Source organism: Chaetura pelagica, unplaced genomic scaffold (assembly GCF_000747805.2).
Source record: "Chaetura pelagica isolate M959 unplaced genomic scaffold, ChaPel_1.0 scaffold141, whole genome shotgun sequence".
Taxonomy (NCBI): Eukaryota; Metazoa; Chordata; class Aves; order Apodiformes; family Apodidae; genus Chaetura; species Chaetura pelagica.
Window position 1 is genome coordinate 394,192 of NW_009952059.1, and position 25,533 is coordinate 419,724.

A 25,533-nucleotide genomic window follows, 5' to 3' on the forward strand; every position below is an offset into this window, starting at 1 on the left:
GTAAGAGTGTTGTGCCGTGGCTGAGTATATCCATGCTGAGATGCCTTTCATTTTTGTTTTCTTCCACCTACCTGGGGAAAACCAAAACCAGTATGAGTAAGAATCCTGTGGGTTTTCTGCTCCCACTCCTACTGAATGAGGTGTAGACCTGTGATTCACACTCTTCTTGGGTATTGGTATTTGAAATTGGTGCATAACTATGAATTCCTGGATTTTGGCTTCTTTTACAAGCCAAGTTTTCTTGTGAGCAATAAAGCCTAGTTTGATGTCAGTTTATATGCTACTATTTCTTTAAAGTTGTCTCTTTATTACTAATAAGGTTCTCGGTGTAATTGTGTAAAGTTTCTGTATTCTTAGTGTTCTTGTAACAATGCACACCCCACCATTAATTTACAAATGCATTTATCAGCACACTTTTGAATACGTAACTCTCAAACTCTTTGAGTATTTATGGATTGCTTGTCACTGTGGTATCTAAACAATGCACCTTTAAATAAGGCCTCAGAGCTTATTCCCTTCTTACTAGCAATTTCATCAGTAGTTGGGAATCCAGGAGTGATCTGGTATTTTAAGGATTTGAGCTTAGCATTGTCTATGCCCTGTAAGAGCACTCCATGCCAAGATGGCTTTACTCTTGGGCCACTTGTTTGGCATTGCATGATGAAAGCATAAAGGCAATATTGCCTAAATGAAGGGACCAACTTTGGAGGGGACAAAGAACATCTTCCATTTATTCATCTTTTGCACAAACCCTTCCCAAGTTGCTGGGACGTCTGGTAATGAGTCTAGAAATATACTCTGAGGACACCATTTCCACCCTTAAAGCCATTGTCAGGGAAGGCAGAGAGGGAAAATTTGGAACAGAAGGAGCCCAGTGTGGGCTTTTGATCAGATCATGTTGGCCAAGAGATGCTGAGACACAGCCAGCCATGGCACATGCCCCTGCTGGAGCTCCTTGTGCTCACTGGGCTGCTGTTTGTCTCCTCATTTCAGCTCTGCCTCTGAGCTGGCAAAGTTGGTGCCCATCCCAGCTCCCTCTATGAGCTGGTGAGGCTGGTGCTGGGGGCAGCTTGAAACCCTACAGTGAGGTGACTTCTTATCAGTCCTGGTGGGGTTGTGGGAATGTGCTAATGGCAGAGTTGTCTCTGTCTCCTGCAAGGAGCTGGTGCCTCTCTCAGCTGCAGGGAGAATGTGCAGCACCAGCTAAAAATTCTGGCACAAGGTGGTAGCACACTATATACCAGGTGTATTTAATGAATAATTGTGACCATTTCCAGATGCTAGTCAGAGATGTTGTTTAGGAGAAGGTGTGTTAGCCCTGGCATGCCTGTTGTCACCCTCCTGGCATGCCCAGTGCCTATGGGACTGGCATGAGTAGAATTTAACCAAACTTGGTATTTGCTGATGAGGCAACAGAAAATGACACTTAGTGGAGGGACTGTCTGTGTGCTGGTTTCCTGGGTGGATTTGTTCTTCCTGATTATCTGAGCTGTAGAAGTGACCCTGTGTTTGCGTGCAGGCATGTGAACTTGGGTAGTCCCAAGTACCCTGCTTGAGAATTGCATTCCCACTGCTGGCTGTTTTAGGGAGTGTTAAGCTCTGCTTGGCTCTGAATGTAGTGATGTTGACAGCCTCTGCTGTATTTGATGTTAGTGTCCATTTCTTTTTGCAGTCTCCTGTAAAAGCCATGACACTGTGAAGGAACAGAGACCTCTCTAAACAGCACCATTGCACACCTGACTTGCATTACTTAGACTGATAAATTTTTTGAGGAGACAAGCAAAAAACCAAATTACTTCGCTATAAGTTATTTATGTCCTAAGAGGAAAGTGTCCAGCCATGGCTCAGGTGTTCAATGATGCAGTATTACAGGATTATAAGAAACTGGCTTTAACCTTGAGAAGACCCTAAAAAAAAATGCCTGTCCTTGCTTTGATGCAGGGAAGTCTCATTTTGGGAAGCTCACTGTCTGTGGTGATCCCATTTCACATACCAAACTTATTTTCTGTTATCTTCATGGTATTAAAAAAATGCACTTTTACACTGCTGCTGTATGTTTTGACTCAAATAGTATACAAGGATTCAAAGACTTTGGTCCTTGTTAATTCTTTCTTGAACTCCATTAAATCTCAACTCATGCTGGTTCACATGTCATAGCTGTCACCTCTACACCTAGTCCTTTTCCTTACCTTAACATTTTTTAACTTAGTGTGATCAGCAGTAGCTGCAAATTCCATGGAATTGCTGTACATATCAGTCTTCTAGATCATATTTGATGGATGCTAAAAAGCAGCTAAATTTAGTAAGACCTGCCTGTGTGTGCCAGGTATCTCCTGAGATGATCCACTTCGTCCAGCTGCCAGATTTCACACAGTGAAAATGGTGTTTGTAAGGATAGCATGAGTTTCTCAGAAATATTTAAAAATAACTACAGCTCAAAATCTACTTTGTCTTTCCTGTTATGCTACTACCTCGACCTATGGTGTAATTCCAGGAGCATCCTTGCCAGCCTTCTCCTTCCTGACCTGCTTCTTCTTTAAGGCATGTCAGCTCCTGGCATTGCTGGAGGCACTGCTAGTCCCCATCCCATGGGAGGCACCAGCTCCAGGGTTCTTGCAGAAATCTGTAGTGGGAAGTGCAGGGTGTCTTCAAAGAGAGGCTGCCACATTTCCTTCATTCCCAAGAAAACAGTACCTGTGGCTCCCTGGAGATGTATGACACTGGCAGGAGGAGGCCAGCCTGCCTGCTCGCTGGTGGTCTCTGCAGTGACACACCCGTGTGCTGGGCCTGCAGTCAGCAAATCTAAGTGCTTGTAGTGAGAGGGCAAGAGGTAATGGATCAAAACTGGAAGAGTGGAGGTTTAGGTTAGATATTAGGAGGAAATTCTTTAATGTGAGGGTGGTGAGATGCTGGAACAGATTTCTCGGGGAAGTTGTGGATGCCCCATCCCTGGAAGAGTTCGGGAACAGGTTGGATGGGGCTTTGAGCAACCAGGTCTAGTGGGAGGTGTCCCTGCCCATGCAGGGGGGTTGGAACTAGATGATCTTTAAGGTCCCTGCCAACCCAAACCATTCTATGATTCTATGAACTGTCCATGTAGCTATTGATGGAAAACTGAAATGATGATTCTCAGAAGTACAGCTGTTTAAAAAAATATATGCAACCACAAACATTGTACAGAAAAATGGGTAGGGTGAAGTGGCACCACAGGCTACTTCTGTGGTAACTCCCAGCTCAGATACAACTTTTGTCATGGACCCATTTCCTAGGCTTTTAGAATGTAAGCTGAAGTTACCCACATCACCCCTGTATTCCTATCCACATGACTGATGGACATGAATGTTTCATATCCTTCATGGAAACGCTGTTTGCTTGATTCAGAAGGCAGAGTCAAGAGACAGAAAGTTGCTCTCTGACAGTTGACCAGCATGTGGGACTGAACCAAACTTTGCTGTTGCTTTTTACAGGTGGTTTTGTATCTGGTCTCTCTTCCAGCTCTCTGTGTGAGTCTCTTGTACTGAACATCTCCTCCAGGTTTCTCAAGTCACAGCTACATGTTCCATCTCCTTTCCATCACCTCTATCTGCTGCTCTGTCCAGGTGCAATCCACCTCTTCCTCATCACTTCCTAGTTCTCCATAAAGTTTCTCTTCCCCTCTTCCCTGTGTTGGTTCCAGTTTTGCCACCTCCCCCATCCCATTTCACTCACTGTGCCCTTGACCTCAAGTCTACTTTTGTGTCTCCTTGGTTTAAATTACTGGGGATGGTGCTGGTCAAGCTTTAGAAGCAACAGAATTTTTTTTACGTTTTGCAGCTTTTTGAAAAGTGAGATTCTGCTGAATTGATGTTTTCTCATCAGAAGGCTTAAACTTTTGATTAAGTTCCCTTTCTTTCCAACCAGCAGACATGCCTTTCTGCTTTAAAAGATTGAGAAACTTTCCAGATCAAAACATCATCCAAAGTGATGTCTCCACTAAGCACTTCTGAATCAACAAAGCAGCATAGCTGAACTAAAATACATTTCATTGGACTTTTTTCAGTGAGTGCATTAAGAGTATTAAATGAAGACAGAATCTCCAGAAATATTTAGATACTAAAAATGAAAATATCTGAGCATGTGTGAATGCTGATTTATTTTTTTTTAACTATTATATGAAATATCATTTGTCCAAACTTGAAGGACAGCTTTCACACTTCAAAGTGGAAGTGCTACTGACAAATGACACTGGAATTTTTCAGCCAGGGCAACATAACATTTTCCTCTAACTTCATCTCAGAAATGAATGGAGTGTTTTGACTGAAATTCCTTCTCCCTTAAATAATTACATCAGTCTGAAGCAGAAACTTACCATGGAAAAAAAACAACAAAAAGCCCAAGAGGGTAAAAACTGACAAAGATTTCAGTAACTGAAAATGGGAAGAAATGTTGGGCAACTTCTGAAGTAGCCATTAGCAGCTTTGTCACTAATATTTTCAGTGTGTTGACTGATCAGTAGGTTGTTCCCAGTGCAGCCCTCCTGCATTTCTCAGGAAGATGTTCTTGGTCTCTCTCCCTGAGCTATTTCTGGGCAGCTTGGGGCTTCCTCCTGTCTGTGCTGGGGGTTCCCTGCTCCCACAGGCTCTCACAAGCTCCCTCACCACCCCTGGTGTGAGGGGTTAAATAAGTCAGGCTGGGGCTCCCCACCTGTCCCAGCACAGCACCAAGAAGGGCTGGCCATGGGATGCTGCTCTGGGAGGTGGCAACATCCAACATCCCATGGGATGTTGCTCTCTGAAGGGTGGCAGGGTCTGGTGTCCCCCCTGTCCAACTGAGTGGTCTGTAGGGCTGGAGGGGGCTCCTCTCTTTTTTTAATCACCCAAATTCTCCTCCCAAGAAAAGGTGGTGTGGAGGATGGAGCAGAACCTGGTGGACTTGTAGATGAGACTTGCTGCTCTGTCACCCGTTGGGTGGGTGAAGGGGCTGTGCCCGGGCCCCCCTTGCCTGCTCAGCTGCAGTGCCCTGTGCAGCTGTGCCCCTCCAGATGTTTTCCAGTGTTCAGTTGGGTCTTGGCTTCTGCCTTCACTCCTGAAGTGCTGGATGTTTGGCATCAAGTGCATATGGCATGAGCCAGTGTAAAGGCAGAAACAAAGCCTGGTGGAGGGGGTCTTGGAGGACTCTTGTTGCTGTGGGAAGGGGCAGCTGAGACCCCTCAGCAGCCAGCCCTAGTCCCTACATAAAATCACAGTCCTGTTGTTGGGCTGTGCGTTAGCACAGCTTTCCTGTTCCTGGTCATTAACACTTGGCATGGGGTGTGTTTTCTTTCATTTTAGGGGAATTTGATGTATTTCACCAATGGGTAAAGAAAAAAAAAATCATCACTGAGAATGTCATGATTAATTTTTTTCCTCTTGAAGACCTATGAAATTATTCTGAAATGTATGACACATGTATAATAACAGCCTAGTGTTCTGTTCTTAAAAAATGTGCTAGGGGCCTTGTGCAGTTTCCCAGAAGCTTAATGAGGGAGCCATACTGTGTTGGAAATTTTTCAACAATAAAAATTGACCTATTACATGCTCAAGTAAAATGAGGGTTGACAATCACACAAATATGTCCAAAATCAAATGCGGGCATTGCAAAATATCACTTTTTTTCCCAGAGAGAAACTGGTCACCTGTTCACAGTAGGATTTTACATTATATCCTATTCAGTAAAGAATAAGATGCTTCCCCACAGGGAAACAAAATGGCAGCAAAGTACTGGCCTGGTGCCCTTCTATCAATGCTTTTCACTGACTATTTTGCCAAGTCTTCAAAAATAACACATAGACATATTTTTTTTCAACATATGTTTTTCCTCTTTGTTGGTATAAAAGCACAAAGGGAAGAAAAGGTTCTACACTATTCACCACTTCATCATCAAACACAGGAAGAATTCATTGTTTGCTTGTTTGATTTTCTTTTTCTTTCCATATTACTTATTAAAAAAAAAAAATCTAGTCTCTTATGATGTTCTTTTAACAAATATATCAGAAGTGGCCTCTTCTTAAAAATGGAGCATATGTCTTGGAACCTGTGGCTACATTGAGGGAAGAGTCTATTGCAAAAAAACCCTGAAATTTGGAGTCAAGGAAGTAGAAAAGTTGGATTTTGGAATTATTCAATATATTATTGAATAATCAATGAAACAAAGGTACTTAAATATAAAGAATTGAAGAATCAAATATAGTATATATTGTTCCTCTGCTGTGAACAAATTAAGTTACTGTCAACATTTGCATATTCTTTAGAGATTTAATAGTAACTTTAAACCAATATGTACTCTAGATGAGTCACCAGATGACTGTTTGGATTAAAAAAATCCAGCTGTTTCACTGCTGAGTGTAGCAGTCACCTGGCACTACCTTGCTTCAGTTCCATGGCCAATCTCTGGTTCATGATGTATCCAGCAAGGGAGAGCAATACTGGGAGGTGGAATGTGGTGTAGGGAGTGATCAGAGTTCATCAGCAATCCCTGTCAAGGGTTGGCCTCTGTGTGTTAAGAGGGGGGATGAAAGGATTAAAGTATGAAAGCAGAACCAAAGTGGTAACTAATGTCTTGGTGCATCCTCAGTGTATGAAGCTACAAGTAAAGAGAATCTACTTCATCAGGGAGATCTTCTTTGTGTGGACCTCCTTGCAGTTTCTTTGCCCTTCATAATGCAGGTTAAAAAGACAAACAGCGAACAAAAAAATACCAACAAAAAAAGGCAACCAACCCAAAAAACATCCCATATGGTAGATCATAGATTTGCAATGCAGTTTATCCATGTTTAAATAAATATGGGTAAAGACTGTAGAAAAGGATGATATCAGACAGACAATAGGTGTAAAGGATATTAGACTGACATAGGTGAGGAGGGCAAGAGAAGAAAACTTACTCTGTTGCAAAGCTATCTGCTTGATTTTTATTATTTTTTTCTTTAGTAATTCTAGTTCTCACTTTAAATTCAAAGGTAATCAGCCTAGTGTTGGAATGTTAAATAATAAAAAGAAAAGGACAGGAGAGTATTGTGAATCAAAGAAGGTCACATGCTGCTGTAGGATTAGAGAAGCTATTCTGGCCATAGAGGATACTGCATTTATATAATGGGAAAACCTACACCTGTTACTTAATAATTTAGGTCTTTCCAAGATGGAGCCACTGAAGCTGCTAACAAGCACACAGTGATACAGTCTAAAAGATGTTGAAGTAAAAATGTCAGAATTACAGTTTGCATGAGCTAAATGAATACTGCAAAATTTGTCAATTCTAATAAAGAAGATAAAGATTCCAGTGTTACTTGTAGATGCTATTTGGATGATTACTGTTAGTATCTAAGAATCTCTTAAAAAATGCATTAAAGAGTTAATTAAATGCACATAACCTGTAATAACCCAGGTGTCCATCTAACTTAAATATGTAACACTATAATCGTAGAATGGTTTGGGTTGGAAGGGACCTTGAAAATCATCTAGTTCCAACCTGCCTGCCATGGGCAGGGATGCCTCCCACTAAACCAGGCTGCTTAGAGCCCCATCCAACCTGTCTGTGAACACTTCCAGGGATGGGGTTTCCAAAACTTCTCTGGGCAACCTGATCAAGTGTCTCAACACTCTCACAGGAAACCATTGCCCTTTGTCCTTTCACTACATATCCTTATAAATGCTCCTTTCCAGCTTTTTTGTAGGCCCCCTTCAGGTAGGCCTGGAAGGCTGCTATAGGGTCTGCCCAGAACCTTCTCTTCTCTGGGCTGCACAACCCCAACTCTCTCAGCCTGTCTTCATAGGAGAGATTCTCCAGCCCTCTGATCATCTTCATGACGCTTCTCTGGACTCACTCCCACAGCTCCGTGCCTTTCTTGTATTGGGGTCCTCAGAAATGGACACAGTCCTCTATGTGTGGTCTGGAGCAGAGGGAGAGAATCACCTGGTGTGACCTCCTGGTCACACTTGTTTTGATGCATCCCAGGATTCAGTTTCTTTATGGCTTATTTTGAGCTTCTCATTAACCAACACCCCCAAGGTCCTCCTCAGGGCTGTTCTCAATCCATTCTCTGCCCAGCCTGGAATTGTGCCTGGAATTACCCTGACCCATGTGCAGGACCTTGTATTTGACCTTATTGAACTTAATGATGTTGACATGGGCCAACATTCAAGCCTGTCAAGGTCCCTCTGCATGGCCTGCCTTCCCTCCAGCATGTCCACCACACCAGGCAGCTTGGGGTTGTCAGCAAACTTGCTGAGGGTGCACTCAGTTCCACTGTCCGTGTCACTGGCAAAGACATTAAACAGCACTGGTCCCAGAACTGGCCCTCGAGGAACACCCCTTGTCACTGGATAACTAACTTAGTGCTCTGAAGTTTGGAAAGAACTACAAGCCATGTACTTCAAAGCTACACTTTATTAACTCATTTTGTGTTTGGTGTAGCTTTGTGCTTCTAGCAAAGGCAGCTTCCCAAGCAGAGATGGCCATGACCACCCTTTTGATGTTCAGTGCTCAAGTGGTGTCTGGTTCCTGCTGCAGGTGCTCGCTGGTACACGACTTATTCCTTTAGGAATAGAAGCTGAATCAAACACTAATAAATGTCAGTAATTTACCTCTAAAACAGTCAATTTCCTTTAAGTAAACCCTGAGAAAGTCATACAGGAGCAGACTGAAACTTGGCACACACAGCTTGGATGCTGAAGAAGTTGTTTGAGGAAATTACACAGGAAAGCCAATTTAAAGTCTCTAAAGTGTCCTAAGTATTGGTGAAATTCAGATGAATTTCCTGTACTAAATGATGAGATCTTGTTCAAGTGGAAGAATTTGCTCACAGAATATTTGTAGGATCTTAAGTACTGCTTAGAAATAATTACATGTATTTGATTATTTATTTTTTTTTCTCATTTCAGTGACTATTTCAACTAGTACCTTCTTTGATGGCCTCCTGGTTACTGGGCTCTACACCTCCACCAGTGTTCAGGCTTCCCAGAGCGTTGCTGGTTCCAGTGCTTTTGGATTTGGTAAGTCCAGTGTAATTTACATTCTGCAAACCTAGATAATGAGTACTTGGTCATACAGAGGACATAAAATAATCAACATAATTATCAAAACAGGTTAATTTAGGCTGAGTAAACAACAATATATGAAAGTCAGTGGGAGCCAATGAGATAAAGCAATAGTGGCTTTTAGCTTTTATTTCTTCTTCCACTCTCTTTGTCTTTGGTCAGCCTAGTACTGGTGCACTGGGTTTATAAGAATTTTAAGAGCAGCTGAAGTGGTTAAAATAGCCAGTTCTAAATACTGTGACATTTGGTATAAACTAAAGCATTTAGCCCAAGGTGTCTAACTGTTCTTGGGCTGAAAAACTGATTTCTTTGAGCTTATGTCAACCTGCTTTTCCTGTTCCCTCAACAATAGCATCTTTCTTAAAACTCAGAATGGTGATTAAGGTATCTTTCAATAACCACTTACTTTCCATGTATGAAATCCAGAATTGTAGTAAGAGGGATAGGACAGGACAGGTTTTGTGGAATTACTATGTATTTTAAGTCCTGCTGTTGCACTCCACAGTAACAGCCAGGGTGGCTGCACCAAGACAAGCACTATTTAAATGTCTCCTCTAAATGCATGCAAGTAATTACAGCTATACCTTCTGCAGTTTGTGCCTTGGTAGATTTTTATATCCTTAATAATAATTGTAAGAATTTTATTCCTCCAATTAGAGGAAGTCAGTGACCCTTAACAGGCAATCTGGGGTCAAGGTACAAAGCTGGGTGCCAGTTGGATGGGACACCAACTGCTCTGCTCAGGCAGTAGGAAGTTTAAATGTTCATTTGTCTGTTAGGGTTAGACTTCAGAACTTTCTTCATAATAATCTTTCATAGCAATTGTCTCTGTTAGCATGCATGTGAAACATGGGCAGCCTGGGCCTGTGTCATACAGCTGACGTACCTTGGCTGGCAAATGAAATAATGCAACATAAATAATAGCACATTACTTAAAGCTGTATTGAGGAATAATTTGAGAAGGGCTTTGCCTCTGTTATTAGCACCACTGATGGACCTCAAACCTTTTGCTTGGCTTTTCAAAGGGAAAAGCACAGCTGCTATGGGTATTTAATGTCTTATGTAAAATACACCAGAAGATCCATTTTCTGGAAGAATTAGCACTGCTGTTCCTGCTTTCCCACTGTACTCTTTACAAGATAAATAGTATCTGATGGAGTAAGCAAGAAGGAGAGCACTTAGCAATCTGAAATTTTTGGCATGATGAAGTTACTGGCAAGCTATTATGGTACTATAAAATAGGTGTTTGTATTGTGTTATTTGAAAGATCATGGCCCTGCACAGCAAACTCACTGGGCAAGGAATACAAGCTATATCTAATCCCACCTAAATATTTAAGAATGGAAATTAAGCAAAATTCTAATAACCTAAAAAAGCTTTGTGCTTTTACAAAGTATATCTGTGTTATTTCCTAAATTTGTATCTTCATCTGTAGAGCAAGACTGTTGCATTGGGTGTCTCACTGAGGCAGATGTTAAAGTACTATGTGTGGTGTGTAACAGGAAAAAAGGTAAAATACGTTCTTGAGAACACAGTTAAGTCTAAGGGTTATGTTTTCTTTCTTTTTCACTATGTATCATGCAGCCAAAGAAGTAGTTCTTGGTTCCTTCTGTGAGATTATGCTGATGTGAAACTTGCAGAAATTGTTATTTGGGAAACCTAAGAACCCTCTTAGGTGGAAATGAATGAGCTTTTGGGGATAAAACTGAATAGCAGTCATAAATATTTAACTTTTGTCCCAAGCTGAACCACTTCCTGGGTTCAGATAAAAGTAAAACTGAAACTTTAAAGCTAAAGTTGGAACTGGATTGAAAGAGAAATGTACACTTGAAATCTCCCTAAGTGAGCTGTGAGGATCCTTTAGCAAAGAAATACTCCTTAAATTGGGCTTTTAAGAATATTGTTTCTTTCTTTGTTAGACACCATGATATAACAGATAGCCTGAGCTGTATTTCTCCAGTATTGTTTCCTGTCTCCTGGTCAGTGCCATGTGCAGCTGGGACTGGTTTGCCTGCTGAAGGCCAAAGAACAATCCTGCTCCCATCTGCCCCTTTCTCAAGCCAGACTGATACCCCTCAATGTCATTCGCATCCCATCTCTCTAGAGATATGTTTTGGACTCCCATGAGACCTCTCCATCCCTGTGTGTCCTTTCCTTCTTCTTCTTTTGACTCTGAGGGTCCTTATTGTTGTTTGACCTCCTTTTGTTACCTTGGGGCACGTGTTGGCCATGCTCTGGGGTTTATCAGTCCACCACAGCTATCCCCCCATACACCCAGGATGTGCATATGGTCATTTAGGGGCACTCACTGCCTGACTGCTTTTAATATGTCAGAGGAAAGTGGGAGACTGGAGTATTAAAAAAATGTGTTAGAAAGTTACAAATGTAGTGGTGGGTTTGATGGAATTATGGCTTGCAAGTGAGAGTAAGGTTGAATGGGTTTGGTGGGTGATAGGGGATGGCTCTGAAGTTTGGGATAAGTAGGAAAATAAAGCTCAGCTTCTTCAAAGCTACATGTGCTGGAAAGCAAGGAATACAGTGCCATTCCTGCAATTAAAGGAGAAGATTCTAGTATATTTCCTCGGCAGCAAGTAGGGGAGCTGTGTGCTGAGGACCTGAATCTGTTCCACGGAATTGCTCCAGCTGATGGGCTGGTTGAGCTGATGTGTGTGCTGGGCTGTGTACATCAAAGGCTGTCACCAGTCATACCATGTGGTCTAGCTCTTCCCAAAGCTTCCTGGCTCCTTAGTAGATTTTCATACCATGCACACATGACAAATCTTTTAAAAGTTAAGTTTTGTGTAATTAGTTTTGAACAAACTGGAAAATCTACAGTGGGCCTTTATACTTAATCCCCAAGCCCCCTGATTTTATGCAAAATCATAATTAACTGATATTGACCTCTTAATAAATATGGAATAAACAAGTAAATTCATGAAAATATTTCTATATGCATTAACCTCTCAACTTACATTGAAAAGGACCTTTGAAAGTTCATAGACTCTGTTATGGTTGAGACAGTGGATTCAAAGCTCTCATTACACTGGGAAGTGTTGCCACAGGCCTAACTGGCTAACAGAATATTTTTTGTTTGTTTTCTGTGCAGGTTCATACAACTTGTAATTCGCTATCTTTTAAAACAGGGGTCTTCTTTCTACTGCCAGGTCCTAAATTTCTGGTGAATTTTAGGTTTTGTTTGACTCTGTGAGCTAGTTTATAAGAGGCCATGTGAGTGATGTTACCTGGAAATATTTTATTGCCTGAACAGGGAAATTGCATCTGCTAGAAAGTAAAAAATGGAATAAGATAGATCATCTTGCAGTCCTTCCTGGTTTGCAATTCTTTGTTTCTGTAGTGTGGAGGTGATCACGCCTACTGTAAGTAGTACATTGAATCTTTTGGATTTAAAAAATAATCTGGATAGTTACAAAAGTATTCCTTAAAGTATGGTGAATAATAGATTTCCTAGAGGAAATCCTGGGAAGAGCAATCACCAGAAATAATTTACTTGGCATTACATCTTATCTTGTGCCTTTTTTATTTTTAATCTGTTAACTTTTGACAGGATTAAGGCAGCCTTCACATAATCCCCTGCTTGTTGTTTTGCTTGCACACATGTTTTTATAGCAGACCAAAACCAAAAAACTCTTTCAATTTATAGCTGAAGGGTAATTTTGATCCAGCTCTGTGTGAGTTGGGAACTGGGGACAAGGATAAAAGTAGTTCCTTGGTCATGTATTCCCCTTTGGCTCATGGGTCACACGCAGTCTTAGGGCAGATTGGCTGTCGTTGGTGGCACTGCTGGTTTTGTCCCCAGAGGAAGAAGAGCAAAGGGGGTGCCTGGGTGGCTGAAGGGCACCCAGAGAGTCACCTCCAGGAGGGCACTGCAAAAAAAATGCTTTGCTTGTGCCCCTCCAGCTCTGCTGGTGCTTTGGTCTGAACCGAATGTTGGAGGCAGCCAAGGCTCCTGCTGCTCCTGGATGGGACATGTGGTTTGAAGCCTTCAGAAGCTTTTTTTTTTTTTTTTTTTTTAGCAACAGTTTATGCTCAAACACTGGTTTTGGGGTAATGTTTTGCTTTCAGGTTTTGACAGATAAAGGAAAATATCTCCCACTAATATTGTGAGATGGAAAAAGGCCAACTGTTGGATTTTTCTTGTTAGGTGAGCCTATAAAATTGATTCCTCCTGCTCAGTCTTTGCTTCTCCATGCTTGTTCAGAGCTTTAAAAACTGAGGAGTAATGCGTAAATGCCAGCTCTTAAGAAAAAGTTTTCAGCTGTGTATGTGTTACTGCTCTTGAAGTGCAGTTTTTAAACTTAGTGAAATTGTTGTAGAACCCTGGTTTACTTTGTGAGAAGCCAAATGGGCGCCAGGACCCTCCCTTCACACCAGAGATATTTGCCAGAAACCAAACAGATGGTAAACTAGGAAGAAATGACCCTCAGCACTCTCATTAGAACAGTTGGAGAAATTTTAATAGGCCCCTGTTTCCTTGTGTTGTATCTAATACCCTTTGAACTGCCTTTTTTTTGGTTTTTGGGGTTTTTTTTTTGTTACAAGTCAACTACTGCCATGTATATTTTAATAGGGATTATCAAATGCAACTTGTCCAGAAGATGTACCAGCCTTCCGCTGCTAATTAGCAAAGTTTAAATAATCACTGAGTTCTGGCATAATTGGAAAGAAACACTGTTTTTCCTGCCAGTGCATAATTACCAATTAACAGGAAGATAAAATACCTATATAGCAGTCATACCTTGGAGAGTTTGTTAACAGTCAATTAAGTAGTGAGTTGGTGCCAAACTGACATTGGTCAAGAAAGTTGACACTTGAGTTTAGTTTAAAGATACTCTCCCCTGCAAATGGTATGTATCAAAACCCTAATGAGGATAAAACTTCCAGAATTTGTGTGTCATAGTATTTAATTACTACTTGAAGGTCTTTATGGCCAAAAGTTGACTGTTTCTACAAGTGGTTGACTATCATATGTCCCTTATGGAAAGGACTTATTGTTACTAACACATCATCTTATCATTATCATGGTGTAAGCAGTAATCACCTATGCTTACCCAACAAGAAGCTGTGTCCCCTGGTATTTTACCTGCTGGGGAGGAAAATTCACCACATGTAGGTGGGTAAACAGACAAGAGTGACCCAAGGTTGGAGGAACAATTGGGTCAGAGGGTGTCTACACAGAAAATACTTAAACTGGCCTAGTTTGAGTCTAGTTTGACCGAGTCCCAGCACCCTGAGCACTTTTACCCCTTTCTGCAAGTATCTTAACCCCTGCCATGGCAGCAGCAGCTCTTGGACATCAAAATCCAATTTTGCCTACTTTGCTGAGAAGCCCCCAGTTACTTGCAGTTTAACATACATCAAAGTGAGCGATGGTGTCTCCTCCATGTATTGTTTTGAATGTCTTTGGAGTGTTATGAAGATGACAGTAAAATAACTCAAGATTTAACCTTTCAAATATACCTGTAGCTCCTGCTAGTATCGTGTAGTCAAGGTTGGAAAGGAGAATGAACCTCTGTAGAGGTGTGGCATGTGTAACGTTGCTTTTGTCTGTTAGCTTTGAACGGTGAGTGCAGATGGGTGTTTAGCACCAGAGACAACATGAAATACTTTGCAGATGAGACGAGAGGTGGTCACTGCATTGGAGGTGCAGAGGAACACTTTCTGGTGTGGCAGTGCTTATAAAAGGGGCCTCTGGAGTTTTTAAACAAGAAAATGCCTTTAGAGGCAGTTTTACACAGCCAAAAGCAAAGAGCTAATTGATGTGTTGGGGCCAATTTTGGTCCAATTTAGCAAGACATTTATTCAGTAGTGATGTTTTTTTCAGGTCTTATATACATCTGTTTTTATCCCCTGGGTGGCCAGAAAATGGTATGGGGAAAAGTTAGAGCATAATTGAATTTTAATGTGACTTTTTTAAATTGCATTTTAATTTTCAATAAAATGTGTAGTAAAAAAAAATTATGTAAAACTTTGTGAAGTGACCAGGCCTGGTTTTTGCTGCCTCATGTTTCTGAGAAGATTCTGATCCCAGGTATGGATTTCATTTAAAATATAACGGGATATTAACATATTCAATGTGACAAGCTGGTGATTTTTTAATCTATACTAATGCTTACTGAAAGCAGTCAGTAGTGCTTTCTCAAGTGTGCAAATTGCAGGTAATTTTAAAACTGAAAATAAAGTTTATATATGGAGTGTGTGTGTATTTTTTGTAAAAAACACACAGTGGTGCTTGTGCCGCTATCTCAATTTTTGCCAACAGTAAAATAAAGACAATGACAAATATCAGAAGTATCCCACAAGTTTGGTACCCACTTTAAGATCTCTGAGTTGACTTTCCAAGTCATTCATTACTGCGTAACCATTGGTATATTGAAAAGCTCCTGTGAATTCCACGTAGCAGGCCCTACACTTCAACCTTTGCAGGTGGCAAATGAGATAGACTATGTGGGGAAATCTGATACATTTTAGTAGATTTTAGAGATTCTGGGCATGGACAAGGGTAGAGCCCAGCTGCCTGGTGCAGCTCTTGGTGGCCTGGGCTTCCTGAGGCATCACATTGACCTGCCTCTTCCCCATCATCTTCCTGCCTCATCCCTGCACTGAGGCACTGCCCCACGTACAGTACTTTACTAGTTCAGTAAGGACCCTGCACTGTCTTCCCAACACTTGAATCACAGCTACACCCAGTTCTTCAGGCCTCTGAATCTCAGAGATCAAATCGGTTTGTCTACTCTCAGAAGTAACCCCATAAATGCAGTTTCCTGTGCTACTTCAACTGCTTGCAGGTGAACTGGTGTGGAGACGTCACCTGCCTAAATTCTGCTGTGATCAAGAGACAAAGAGCGCCAGCATAACTGCTAGAATCTGCTATACCAGATTAACTCAAATTTTCTTACACAGTGCTAAATTGTGTGAAAACCAGACAAACCTTGGGAGAGAAGGATGGGGAGGACACTCACTTACATGCAGTTGGTCTGGCCATTTTCTTACATCATAAATTATTGGTTGAAATATTTGTAGAGGCTGAGGCCTTGACCTGCCTGTTCTTCTACTTCAGGAGTTACTGAAGGGAGTAGCCAGGAAGCAAGATGTTTACCTCTGACTGATGGTCCATGGTGTCCTCTGTTTGTGGGGAAATGTGTGGAAGTTTGCTCAGCTGCCTGCTCTCACTTTATGTTACTTTAAAATCCATTTTCCCTTTTTTATGGGTAAATCATTCCTGTTTGGCATTAATTAGAGAAATGTCAGTGTATGACTCAATTCTCTTTTATTTTCTAATCTAAATAATATTTGTCTTATTTGTTCACCAGTTAGAGTGTGAATTCTAAAGCAAGGACTTTCTCCTTTATTATTCTATACAGATGTGCTGGCACAATAAAACTCTATCTTTAATTGTTCATGAATACTTATGGATAAAAGTCAAGGAAAAACTAATTAAGCCTTCATTGATTGCAGCAACAATAACAAAATACTTTCCCCACTAAAAGGCATTGTCATTATGCTTTGAGAGCTCCATTCAGCTGGACTGGCAGGCTGAAGTTGCATGGTAATTCATAGTAACAGGGACGTAGCTTTTTAATACAGTAGGGGGAAAAGGCCATCATCTAGAAGTTCAGTGCCATCTTAACATTTCATTCTGTGTGTGTGTGCCTCAAGAATATATTAAGCAAATGTTCCCATGGCTGCATGAACTTCACACTGCCAATGTGCCTGCCCACATCGTTTCTCCTCCCAGGCCTGTTTGTGTGATGCCTGTTTGTGCTGTGCTGTGCTGTGCTGTGACACTCGGCCAGAGCCCCCTCTCCCCAGCCCTCCTGTTGTGCCAGCCCTATTATTTCCCCTGCATTTTGTGTTTATCAGGGTGTGATCACATACTCAAGCTGAAATTAGTGGGCTTTTGGACTTCATCAGTTAAGATGCATTGAAGCCTCTTGCAAACGTGAAAGGATATTGGGAAACGGTTATTATTGTAATTTCAAAGACAAGTTTGTAAACTAATTTCTGGCACATTATGCCAAATGTTGTGATCAGACTACTTCCCCCATATCTGCCAATTTGTTATGTTTCAAAGTGGAGTTCATTATATGTGGTGCAAATTCAGGCTTACAGGAAAAGGGAGCTCAAGAGCCCCCTGTTAAGATCCTGATCATCACCTGCCCTACCAGCTGATTTCACTGTTTGCTTGTCTGTTATCAGTGTTGTGACTGATCAACATTTGTGTGTTCTCAGAGAGGGTTTACTAGAAGAATCTGCTCCAGGTCTTGTAAAATGAAGGATCCAGTTTTAAGAATATGCTATTGAAAGTCAATGGCTCTTTGTGGGGAATGATTAGAATGCTTACATTTTTATCAGATGCTAAAATACATGAACTAGAGAAGAAGAAGACCAAGACCATGTGGGCTGGCTTCCTGCTCCCTTGGTGCACTGAGGGAAGGGCACAAACTCTGTGCTGCTCCCACTGTCACCAGCAGCGTGGGTAGGTGGAGCAAAGAAGGAATTACACCTTTGTATGGGCACAAGGTCATGTTCACACCTTGTGCCACAGCAAAATTAGGTTTTCTTCTGATTACAGGACACTGCAGAGATCAGAAAAATTGAGGTTAGATTGAGGTTAGATTGAGGTAAAAACTGTGAAATTACTAAAGGCACTTGTTCATGTGTGATCAGCACTTTTCAAGAGCCCGAGCTGGTCCTAAAGTGATTTCAGTCCAGACATCCTTGCTGCTGAATCCCTGGGAAGAAGTGCAGTCCTTCACATGAAGTCCTTACTCCTTTGGAGTAGGGTTGTTCCTCAGTTCTGCTCTGCTGGATTTTATTACTAAATGATGTCCATTATTCCAGGGTGATCACATCAGTGCAGGTGTGACTCATTTTGTGAGGCATCTTATAAAGTTCTTGAAATAGAAGGAGAAAAAGTATTATTTTAAATTTCTTTAATGAAATACCTGTGTTCATATTTTCTTGGTTTGTCTAGTATTTGAATTCCATTACTTATGGTGACATACTAAGCCTACTGTCCCATGGATACTGGCTGAAAAGAAAGAAAATATGCCTTTTAGTTCAAAACTATAATGTCAAGGTATTAAAATCTTAAAACAGGTGTTTTTTTACATTTACCAAATGAGTCAATATACCATAATTCTTGTCTTATTTCAACCTCCAGGAAAATTAATGCAATTATTAAAATAAGTGCAGTTCATAACCAGAGTACTAGTCTTTTCATAAGCCTTGGCTTGAAGTGATTGCATTCTTGAAGGAAACAAAACTTCAGGAAAAATCCAGGAGATACTCAAGTACAATATCCAGCCTCGTTGGAGGGAAGTACAGATGCTTTGCAGCTGTGAGAAAATGTTTTGGGTGGGGTTTTTTTTGTTTTGGGTTGGTTTTTGTTGTTGTTTTTGGTTTTCTGTTTGTGGCTTTTCTTTTCCAAATAACATTAAATTAAATAGCTGAATGTTGGAAGACCACATGGTGTTCTGGGAAGTCTTGTTGTTGATCAAAGAGCCCTCATGGAATTCCAGTTGATTTAAATAAAGCTATTTAAATAACTACTTGACAGCAGTATTTTGGTAGCATTACAGAAAGCAAATAAACGTTTTGGAAACCAGATTATTAATAAAGTCAGTATTCTGCTTCTCTAATACTGAGATTTGCTGCATGCCTGTTTCTGGACGAATAACTGACACAAGTATTTTGTGACACTAGAGTCATATTCCAGTCATGTGGCATCACAGTCACCTTGATGTTCTCTGACATGCTGGAAAGATGATGTAATTGTTAGAAGGCTGAATCAATAAATGCTGACAGCATTAGCTGTTAAGATGAAGAATATGAGCATTAATGAAGTCTAGATTAAAAAAAATCTTTAAAAGCTGCTGTATCCCACAAGTCTTAATTTTTAGAAAGATTAAGTTTAATGTTCTTATTTTGATATGAATAGTGAATTAGTTGAAATACTCCATCTGCTTGCTCAGCACATCTATAGGTTGAGCTCATTAGTTTCTCCCTGTAAACGAAGTGTTACTATTTTTAGATTCCATAATAAAGGTCTGGGTAGAGTTTTTTTCCTTATTATCTACCTACTTAAATTTATCAGTGAACATGTAATAAGTAATATCACAGGCACCACTGACCACTCAGTAGTAATAATTTACTCGGGCAGATTTGTGGTAACCTTTGCTTAAGGAGGGCAAAGACGTAATGAGCTCTCTAAAAAATGTTCAGTTACAATCTGCCAAGAGTTCAACCCAAATAAACTGGAGTGTGGTTCGAGCTGCATTTTTTCCTGAGACAATCAAAGAGCTGCAGGTTAGCTTCTAACTGAAGATTGGGTAAAGATTTAGAATTAATAGGGAATTCTGACTTGCTCTGAAGAATTAATTGTGTGTGATAATTTAAATGATTTCTTGCTTGGTATGGGACAAAGAAATGTTTCTATATTCTCCACTGAAATATGCTAAGCAGGAAATGTAAAATTCAAGCACATTTTCTGTCCTGAGAAATATTTTTAGGAATTTATTTACAGAATTTTTAATTTTTAAAAAACCAGGAACACTTAGGGTTTTCTTCTGTGTTTTACTGCTAGATGGATCTCCTCAGCCTATTTCTGAGGATCCTTTCATCAGGTACTTCTTTTTTGCTGTGTATAATGTGAGGAACTTGGCTGGCTGGCTGAGGTGTTCATGCACAGATGTGCCTTCACATGCCTTGTTTTCCAAGGACTGACACTGAAATAGAGTATTCTAAAGATGTCATATTCTGACACAAGCTGCTGTTCAGAGGAATTTTGAAAAACATCTTGTCATACTCAGTTATGGCAGGGGGTTGGGGTGAGCACCTGAGCCCGTTGCCGTTGGGGAGGACCAGCACTTTGGGGACATGGATCACCTTACCCTGCAGCAGTCATCTGAACTAGTCAGATGTCTTGTCTCTAAAACTACTAATTCCTTTATGCTCTTTTTAGAAGGAACCAAAGAGCATAGCTCAGCTCTGGACCTCAACACAAAAAGTGATGGATCACATTTTCTTTTTTATGTGACACAACAATGTAAGACAAAGGTAAAACATATAAAGCTGCAAGGACAACTATAGTCTATTACAATATGGTATCAGTCATATTGTTGATTTTTAGACTAGCTGAGGGGTTGATTTTGTGGGGAAAAAAAAACAAACCTGACGGGAGATGGAGCTGTGCTTGGTAGGGAGCACAGAAGATGTGTAAGATCTGTACTGTTCTTCAGGGCAAATGGAAAAGTGTGTTGTTGAGCTGATTAACCACTGAAACAATAGGGTTAAGCTGGACTCTTCCTGAAGATTTGTAAGTTGTTGGTTTCACTGATAGGAAGAAGTTGTAGTCACTTCACATGGGAAAAAGCTAGATTCAGTGAACTAGGAGTGGGACAGATTGGCTCATAGAAGACTGAGGGACTTTGTGAAGCAGAACGCTTTGTTACATAGGGTTTTGATTTAATAGCATATGAAGCATTTTAAATTTAATTGGTTGGGATGTTCCTTAGAACACTAGCTTTTAAGATCTTAACTGTCATCATGAAAGAGGTGTAAAGTATGTTAGAAGTGTGCAATAATGCATGGGAAAAAGGTAGTCTATTTCAAGTACGTTATGAGACTATTAGAAGTTTAATACAGAGAAGTCAGGGATCATAGCAGAGGACTTCTATCTGGTAGATTTACTTTAATTAATATTCAAAGCATAAATTTACAAACCAGCCAGAAGAAAAGGACTGTGGTGTTTGTCTTTTAAGTAAAATGCAAACAAACCCCTGACTCTTCAGTAAGACCCCTTCCTGTTCTTTCCCCAAAGTTGAGGTAAGGTTAGCTTACAACTGGTTAATTTTCTTTCTCTTGCTTTTCTGTGACTGAACTTTACAACATTGACATTTGTCAGTAAAATATGGAGATTGTGTATTTGTGAAAAATTGCTAAGGGAATTTGGTGTAATTCCAACTTAAATTTAATTGAGTGTAAAGCAATCACCTGAAATACACATTTTTACACTTAAGAAGGAAATGCAGAATTTTGACATCTGAGATTTGCAAAAGAATGTGTTGAGGCTTGTATGAATTCCTGATCTCTTCCATTCTTATCTTTAGGAAGGTGGATAATGCCTAATTACAGTCCCAAGCAAAAAAGTGACCTGGGCCAGAATTTACATTCAGACATCTCAGAGTAGGAATATCCACTGCCACCCCATTATGCTCCATCTAGGGGCAGAGTCAACCATCCATACCCAGACACCTGCAGCAAGTTGAGGTTACCTATGTTATCACCCACCCTCTAGCACCTGCCATCAGGTATTGTATCTTCTGGATGCCTTAAAGTATCTCAGGTGTTAGTAGGTATCACTGTGCAATTGATGTAGCTGGTGACATGTAGGGAATTAGTGTCCTGAGGCAGACAAAGTCCCATGCCCTGGGCTGATCAGACATCCACTGTCTATGAAGAGCCAAGACTCCTCCCTCACTCATGTGCAGGCACATCTACGTGGGCTCCTGCTGCCGCTGAGTCCTACCCCGGCTTTTCTCCTTCAGAGACTCAGGGTGTTGTCTGATTTTGGTAACAAACCACAGTTCAGCTTTGGGAATAGCTGAAGTGCAGCTATAGTTTCCTTTAAACATAGCTTAAAAATTACAAGAAGCAACTTTATTTGTTTAATAAGTACATTTATTTAAGTGAAATCTGTTTCACAACACCTCGATGGCACAGGGTAAGAAAAAGAAGGAAAGGTTTGTGTTAACACAATCTGGTTTTATGCTGGTTGTGGAATTTGTGCTATTGCAAACCTTCTGAAGTGCTTCCTGAAAAGCTGGTGTAGAAGAGTCTCGCCAGGACAAGTGGCTTTTCATACATTGTTTTATTGGCTCACATTTGATAGTTTCCCATGTGCATTCAAAGGCTGAATTCCAGTCTCTAGTGAATGACTCAGAAAGCATCTACTTTTGAACTGAATTCTTTTGCAATTTCCAACAGAGACATCTGCTGACCAGTTATGAGAGGGTTCAGGTTCTTGAGTCCTACCTTTTGTAATTTTGGGGCATGATTTATTTTGAGCCTTCTGTGCTTATCCTAGATATTTCTTTAGAAGTTAATGAAATGAAATATAATTTAAAAAACAATACCAATTATTTTAAAAATCCCACATACATGGAAACATATTAAAAACTCATCCAATTAGTGCTCACTTTCATGAATCACCATCTAACACAAATAACAAGAGTCTGCTTTGTCTTTATTTTCATTGTCTGTTTTAATTGACAGGTTTTTTTCTTCTGTGTGGTGTTAGTAGAAGAAAATGTATAGTATTCCCTCTACTTTTTCACAAAACAAAACAACTTGAATGCAAATAGTTGTACCAGAGAAAACACGTGAACTCTGAAACTGGTAAAAATGGGGTACTGTCAAGTTAATATTTTCAGGGGAAATAACCACATAACAAAATACTTTAGATCACAAATTTTTAGTAATAGTTGTAAGCACAGAGGAACTTGGGCTTTAACATTAAATTCTCATCCATTTTCCTTGAAATTTGTTTCTTGAGGTGTTTCTTTTTAAATATAGTTCTACAGTTTTTGGGGTAACAAATTGAAAAACTATCAATATAATTAGAGCAGCCATGACATTCAAGAAAGCAAAAACTGATAGCATGGTAGGAAGCTATAAGTAGTTTAAGAATTATTCTAATCATGGGGAAAAAATCTTAGAGCCTTCATAAGCTGCTTCTGTATTTTTCATCCCATGAAGACAAATACTAAACTCGAAGTGTTTCAGGAATCCAATGAAATGAAATTACTTTTTTTTTTTTTTTTAAAGAAAAGGTTTTTTGGGAGGAAAATACATGATCATACTGCAGGCAGGTTGCTGTTGAAGCAGAGCACTGCTACACCACTTTGTACGCATCAAGAGTGATTCCTGCAGCAACATTCACATAATGGAGTCACAAAACAAGTTGAACTACTATTAACAAATGCTAACCTCTCCATTTAGCAGAGATATTTTCTGTCTAAAAAAAGGAGCTTCCAAAGGTCTGTTTTGAAAATAATAAATGACCAAATTAGTGCAAGTTTCTAAAAGCAAATTTCTGACATTGGTTATCAGAGAAAAACTTTGTAAACTGTGCTGCTTCTGAGAAATATTTCCTTTGCTTTGAGAGAACTTAGTAAGGTATTAACTTCAGGGCTTGACCACAATCTAAGCTTGTTTCAGCAGTCCTGGTGCCAATGAACTGTCTCCAAGAGGTACCTTCCAGTTTGGCTCTGGCTCCTGCAGCAGCCATGACAATAGTGCTGTAGCTTGAATGTCTGTGGATTTAAGCTCTGTCTTTAAGCTGGTTAGAACCACTTTATCTCCCAAATTTGTGTTGCAAAATTGTTTCAATGTTTCATTTGCCTAGTGATTAAGAAGGATCTAAATTACAGTAAATTTATTCAGCTACAGTTTCCACCCTTTGTTCTTATATCATGCTTGTCTTTTGGCTTAAACAGTTCTTTTACAACCATGTTATATTTAGCTATAGCAGTCATCCTCTCTCTAAACAAGACAAGGTTTTTTGTCTCCTTTTATGACATATTTTACATTCTTATCATCATCCTGGTAGTCCTTCTCTGCAGCTGCTCCAGCCTCTGTTAATCTTTTGAACACAAGCCTTCATAATTATGCACAATAATTGAAGTGATGTCTTAGCAATGCTTTACCAGAACCATACTCGCCCCATCGTTACTAGAAATAATTGAGCTGATAAATTCTAGGGCAGTGTTTGCCTTTTTTCACAGCAGTAACTCACTGTGATTGACTAATGTGGATTGAGCTTTCTCCTCCTCAGTCAACTCTAGCTTACAGTTGAAATTATTCTTGTTACTATCTGAAGTGCATGACCTTACACTTTCTACAAGAGGCAAAGAATCTGCTTTATACACTTTTTTCCAGTAGTTAATCTTATTCTGTTTAAAAAGGTGCCTGATTTCTAGTTCTAATGTCTTTCATTTTAGCTTCCAGGAGCTGGTTCTTGGTGTGTCTGAAAGTCCTTTATTAGGCAATTTTTTCTTTTTGTTAGGATACTTATCTATTGAAATAAAACTTGTTAATTTGAATAAATAAAGTAGAAACTATAGAGATTGAACACCAAGGATTTTTTTGTGTAAAGAGCCTTTTTTATGTATATAAGCAGAAGGTATAAGGCACATTAGCTTTTTTCCAGACTCTAGCCATTTTCAGCTGCCTTCTAAAAATGTGAACCCCAGCATCAGGTATTTTCGTAGCCCTAATTCCTTGTCCCTGCAGGTCTGTGGGTGTTCTCTTTTTCAAAGACTGTTTTTTAAAGTCGACTCAGTTTGAAAAAGACTGTGCTTACCATATTCCAAGTGACTGACCTGACTCAGGATTTGTTCCCACTTGGCCAAAGTTTGCATCATTCAGAGTGTCACAGTTGGTAATTTCAGATCTGCTTCCAGATTACCGATGAATAAGCTGACTAAGAGCAATACTCATGGAAGTGCTGTTTAATGGTGATTTGTAAGGGAGGACAGCTGGTCTAAGTGATTCAAGTGCTTAATACCATAAATATATGGTTTGATATTGCTTTGGACTATTTTTGGATGTAGGGATATTGCATTCTTAGGTAAAGTGCCTCAGAAGAGGCTGAAAAATTGTATTCTGTAACTAAGTGAATTGGTGTTGACAAAATAAAACTTTCAGAATACTGTGGATACCAAAGTATTATTTCAGTGAAAACAGATTTTATCATTTTCCTGCTCTGTTAATGAACAATGGGGAAGAGTAGTTATTATGTGAAATTCAGGCAGTTCAACAAGAATTCACTTGATTAATACATGCAGAATAATACATGTTAGTCAAATACTGTTTTCCTCTGAGCTCCCATTAAAAAAATTGATCAAAGTTTAATTACAACATAGGCCAGTTATGTTTAGATGACACCGAAAACATCAAGGCCCTTCAAATAATGGGAATGAAACAAAGGGAATTGAAAATTGTCCTGAGCCAAATGGGAAGTCTGCAGATTTCACTTTAAGCCAAATGGCTGCGCAGTGGAGAGGAGTCCTCTTCTGGTGATGGCATGTTGCAATGAAATTGTATTTTTCATTATTAGTCTTTTTAGTTCCAGAAGTTGCCTGAGGACTTCGCAGGCAACAGTGTGCTCTTGGATTTTGTGAGCACACAGTTCTGAGGAGGTTGGTGACAGAGAAACCCCTGACCAGTGTACACTGGATTTCATGAGTCATGGTGGTTTGCTTTGGAATCGGGTGTTTGGTATTTTCTTGGATCTATTTCTTCTCAAGAGGGCAGGTGAAGATATCTCTGTTCTGTAGTTCTCCAGTGAGGATTGTCATTTGAGAGCTACTAGGATAATCAGGTCAAAGAGCAAATCCTAATAGAGATATTTCAGGTCTATGGAAAGTGTGGAAGGAAGTAGAGCAGGAAGAATGGGATG

At 40.1% G+C, this 25,533-nt stretch overlaps 1 protein-coding gene across 1 annotated transcript in view; it reads left to right on the forward strand.

The window, feature by feature from the left end:
- RELN (reelin) overlaps positions 1–25,533 on the forward strand; it is a 257,122-nt gene that overhangs the window by 6,674 nt on the left and 224,915 nt on the right. The window contains exons 2-3 of the mRNA XM_010004142.1: positions 8,428–8,533; positions 8,895–9,005. Coding sequence (XP_010002444.1) covers positions 8,428–8,533; positions 8,895–9,005 — 217 coding nt within the window. The remainder of the gene's footprint in view (positions 1–8,427; positions 8,534–8,894; positions 9,006–25,533) is intronic.